The sequence below is a fragment of the Muscardinus avellanarius genome (genome assembly GCF_963383645.1).
Source record: "Muscardinus avellanarius genome assembly, chromosome: X".
Classification (NCBI taxonomy): Eukaryota; Metazoa; Chordata; class Mammalia; order Rodentia; family Gliridae; genus Muscardinus; species Muscardinus avellanarius.
Window position 1 is genome coordinate 1411213 of NC_137792.1, and position 4717 is coordinate 1415929.

Consider the following 4717-nt stretch of genomic DNA (forward strand, 5'->3'; position numbering starts at 1 on the left):
TAAATAAATAAAAATAGGTCTGGGAGTGTAGCCCGGAGGTAGAAGGGTTTCCAGGAACCCCAGTACCATCAAAAATCTCCTGTTGCATGTTGAACTGGGGGTGTCGGGGCTCGGGGAGACTGCGAAGGACGCAAAGCACCCACCCAGGTAACAAAAATCTGCTTTAATCTGAAAGAACTCGGCACCTTCGGGGTTTCAGGGTTTAGGGCGAGGTCAGCAGGTCGGGGAAAGGGACCGAGGAGCCATCCTCCTGGAGAGTTGCAAGTGGTCCGGATCTGGCTGCTGAGTCACCCACATGGAGGGCCAGAAATTATCTTGCTTTTTTTTTTTTTTTTTTGGCAGTACGGGGAATGGAACCCAGGGGCCTTCTACCTCCAAGCTGCACCCCCAGCCCTATTTTTTATTCTTTATTTTGAAAACGGGTCTCACTGAGTTGCAGAGGGCCTCACTAAGTAGCTGAGGCTGTCCTCGAATCGCCATCCTCCTGTCTCAGCTTCCCGAATGCTGGGATTACAGGCGTGCGCCACCAGCCTGGCTGATCTTTCTTTTAAGCTGGTATTTTGGGGGGTGGGACTAAGCGTGGGAACACCAATTCTCTCGCGACATCTGGAGTCCTGTGACCTCTGGAGTATGTCTCACGGCACCTGGAGTCTCCCGATATCTCTGCTTCCAGGGTTCCGCCTCCCATCCCCGCTATGAGATCACATGAGGGAGGGGAGGGACCCGACTTATCACCATGTTAAAACTCATAGGAATCATGTACAGAAAGGTTTGGCACCTGCTTCTCATTGTAGTTGGTTGGGGTATTTTTTTTTTTGGGGGGGGGTACTGGGGATGGAACCCAGGGGCATTCTACCTCCGAGCTACACCCTCAGCCCTATTTTTTATTCTTTATTGTGAAACTGGGTCTCACTGAGTTGCAGAGGGCCTCACTACATAGCGGAGGCTGGCCAGGAACCGCGATCCTCCTGTCGCAACCTCCTGAATGCTGTTATTACAAACATGTGCCACCACGCCCGGCTTTGGTTGGGGTATTTTAATTCTCTGCTCTTTTGTTTTGGTTTTCGGTACAAGAATTGAACCCAGGGACATTCTACCTCCAAACTCCATTGCTAGTCATTTTTTACTTTGTATTTGGAAACAGGGTCTCATTAAATTACTGAGGCCAGCCTCCAACCTGCCATCTTCCTACCTCAGCCTCCCAAATATTGGAGTGACAGGCATGTGTCACCACACCCAGCTCGTGGTACTGGGGATTTCAACCCGGGGAATTCTACCTCTACCTCCAAGCTCTACCCCAGCACTTTCTGTTGTATGTTTTTGAAACATACTGTCGCTAAGTTCCTGAAGCTGACCTGAAAACTGAGATCCTTCTGCCTCAGTCTCCCAAGGACTGGGATTGCTTAATTGCTGAGCCAGACCTCAAACCAAAAATCCTCCTGTCTCAGCCTCCCGAGGACTGAGATGACAGCCGTGTACTGATGTGCCTGACTCTGTACATAGTTTTTCAATATCGTTGGGCTTCATGGGACACAGAACTTACCATTTTATAAGCTTATCATCCTCTTGAAGTTTCTATCAGGTTTAACAAAGGCATACATTTTTGTGTGTGGTACTGTGGGTGGAATCCAAGGGCTTTTCTACTTCTGGGCTATCCTCCCAGACCTGGTTTATGCTTTATTTGGAAACAGGGTCTCACTAAGTTTCTGAGAGCCTCACTCAGTAGCTGAGGCTGGCTTCGAACCTGTCTCTGTTCGCTCCTCCTGTCTCAGCCTCCCAAGCGCTGGGATTACATGCATATGCCACCATGTTCGGCCAAAGGCATAATTTAATGCCATCAAACTCTAATTCAAAAACTTGGAACAGCTTGACATGGTGGCAAACACTTATTTTTATTTATTTATTTATTTATTTATTTATTTGTTTATTTATTTTGGTGGTACTGGGGCTCGTGGGAAGCCTTCTACCTCCCGGCTGCACTCCCAGACACTTACTATATACATACACATACATACATATATAAATATATAAATATATATTTTTTTATGTATATATATATATTTTTTTTTTTTAATTTGGAAACAGGGTCTCTTAAGCCAGCAAGGCTGGCTTTGAACCTGCGCGATCCTCCTGTCTCCACCCTCCAAGCACAGGGATTACAAGCGTGCGCCACCACGCCCAGCCGGCAAACACTTTTAATCCCAGTCATTAGGAGAGTAAGACAGGAGCATCTCAGGTCCAAGGCCAGCCTCATCAATTTAGCAAAACCCTCAGCAACTTAGCAAGATCCCATTTCAAAATAAAAAATAAAATAGGGCTGGGTATATAGCTCAGAGGTAGAATGCCCCTGGGTTCAATCAACAGAATTAAAAATAATAAAGACTTCAGACATCTTCATACAGTCGTGCAAACCCAACTCGCATTTTAGAACACTTTCTTTGTTCCCTCAGAACCCTTTCTGTGACCATCAGCAATCCCTTCCCACCCTCACTTTTAGCCTCCTTCAACTCTGGGTTCAACATTCTTGGGTGTCCTCAAGATGCACAAAATCCAGTGTTAACTGAGATCCAACCAGACGTAAGGCTGTTTCTGGTGCTGGTGGCTCTTTTTGAGTATGTGTATGTGTGTGGCTTTGCCATATTTTGCATATGCATTACATCTTACTCACCTCTTCCCTAACTTTACAAAAAAACAAAATATTATTTTTGGTACTAGGGATCGAAGCCAGGTACATTCTACCTCTAAGCTACACTCCTAAGAATAATAGGCATAAAAGAGGGAATAGAAGGTGAAACCAAAGGAATCAACAATCTTTTCAAAGAAATAATATCAAAAAAAAAAATTCCGAATATAGAAGAGATCAATACATAGAGGAGAAAAAATACAGCTGTTTGTTTTCTGAGACTGGCTGATTTCACTTATCCCTGTATTCTCCCGTCCCATGCATTTTCCTGCAAATGACATCATTTTGTTCTTCTTTATGACTTGAGTAAAATTCAAATGAGTGCAGCTGCTAAGGAGATCAATGTGGAGGTTCTTCAGAAGACTGGGAATGGAACCACCGTATGATCCAGCCATACCACTCCTGGGTATCTTTCCAAAAGGTGTTGTAGTCAGAATATTATACCAGTACATGCGTTTCTGTGTTTCCAAGTTGCAGGATAATTCACAAAATAGCGAAAACAGCTTAAGTGTCCATCGACAGAGGAAGGGATCACAAAAGTATGGTCTACATAAACAATGGAATTTTACTCAGCTGCTTTAGTCCTCTGGCCCCTACCTCTTTGAGCCTTAGGAGTGGGGTGAGAAGTATGTATATTTCATTCATAATTGACTAAGTCTTCCCGTGACAGCCTCTATTCCCAGCAGCGATGAGTACCACAAAGCATGTCCATCAGCTGATGCCATTTCTATCTTTCAATCCCAGGCACATCCATCTGGAAGGCTTTTTACTTCACCCCCAATTTCAGCCCCGAGGGCTCCAATGGATGTTTCTCCACTCACGTGTGTTTCTGCTTCGGTCATCACGTCACCCACCATGATCCACCTTTGCTGTTCGACATTTCCAAAGATCCCAGGGAGAGGAACCCATTAACTCCCACAACAGAGCCGCGTTTCCACGAAATCCTTCAGGTCATGCAAGAGGCTACAGAGAGGCATACCAAGACACTGGTGGAGGTCCCCAATCAGCTGTCTTTGGGGAACATTTTTTGGAAACCCTGGCTGCAGCTCTGCTGTTCCTCTTTCTACTCGAGTCTGTCTTGTCAGTGCGACAAAGAAAAGCAGGAACAAAGAATGAGCAAATAGATGCAAGGTATTCTGGGTCTGTGGCCAGGGCGAGATACACTTGGCTACATCTGTCATCTTGGTGGCAGTGGGGAAGGGGAATCCTGTCCTTGTCTGAATTTGTACCGATTCTCTATTGTATTATCTGAAAATATTAGCCAGAGCCCAGCTATTACTCAGTCTGGAGGGGAAGATAAGGTTTTCAGGGCATGGGAAATGTCCGCCTTCCAAGGTCAAAATCTCTGGGTTCATGTAAGTTACATAGAGGAGATAGCTACACCCAACATCACCGGTGCACACAGTAACTAAAGGTACACAGTAACCTCAGCCTTTAGCAAATACCTATGGACAGCTGTCCAGGCCATTGTTCAGTCTGTCATTTGAAGTTATGCAATCACTCAGTTGTTGCCAGCATGACAATAAGAAAAGACAGCGCAATTTCAAAAGAGTTTACCGCATCTTAACAGAGGCAAGCTCATAGCAAACGACGGGCCATCTTCTTTACCAGTATTAGGTGATGGTACCATTCAGTTTGGTTATAGGAAGCCAAGTCAGTATTACTGGTATTAGAACATATATTTAATGCTACTCACCATAGATAGATAGATAGATAGATAGATAGATAGATAGACAGACAGACATATATACATATGTATATGTACACACATAAACACACATACACACACACAGAAAGAGAGTTTATATTTTTTCTCAAGAAGTTAAATATGTTCAGGGGTTTAATCACTGTTTAAGCAATGCCAATAAAAGCTCACAAATGGATCTGGGGAATGAGTGTGTTGTGAAATTCTTCAACCGCCGTCATCCTCCTGAATCTCTCCTGAACTGATTTCCTTTCTGCTGCTAACAGTATTGCATTTGGGTTCTATTTTTATTTTTTTATTTTTTTGTGTGACCAGAACTTGGAACTTAG

At 44.4% G+C, this 4717-nt stretch overlaps 1 protein-coding gene across 1 annotated transcript in view; it reads left to right on the plus strand.

Moving 5' to 3' along the window:
- STS (steroid sulfatase) overlaps nucleotides 1–3807 on the plus strand; it is a gene marked incomplete at both ends in the record, with an annotated part of 83049 nt that extends 79242 nt beyond the window's left edge. Inside the window, one exon of the mRNA XM_080719541.1 lies at nucleotides 3428–3807. Coding sequence (XP_080575667.1) covers nucleotides 3428–3807 — 380 coding nt within the window. The remainder of the gene's footprint in view (nucleotides 1–3427) is intronic.
- Nucleotides 3808–4717: the final 910 nt, after the last annotated feature.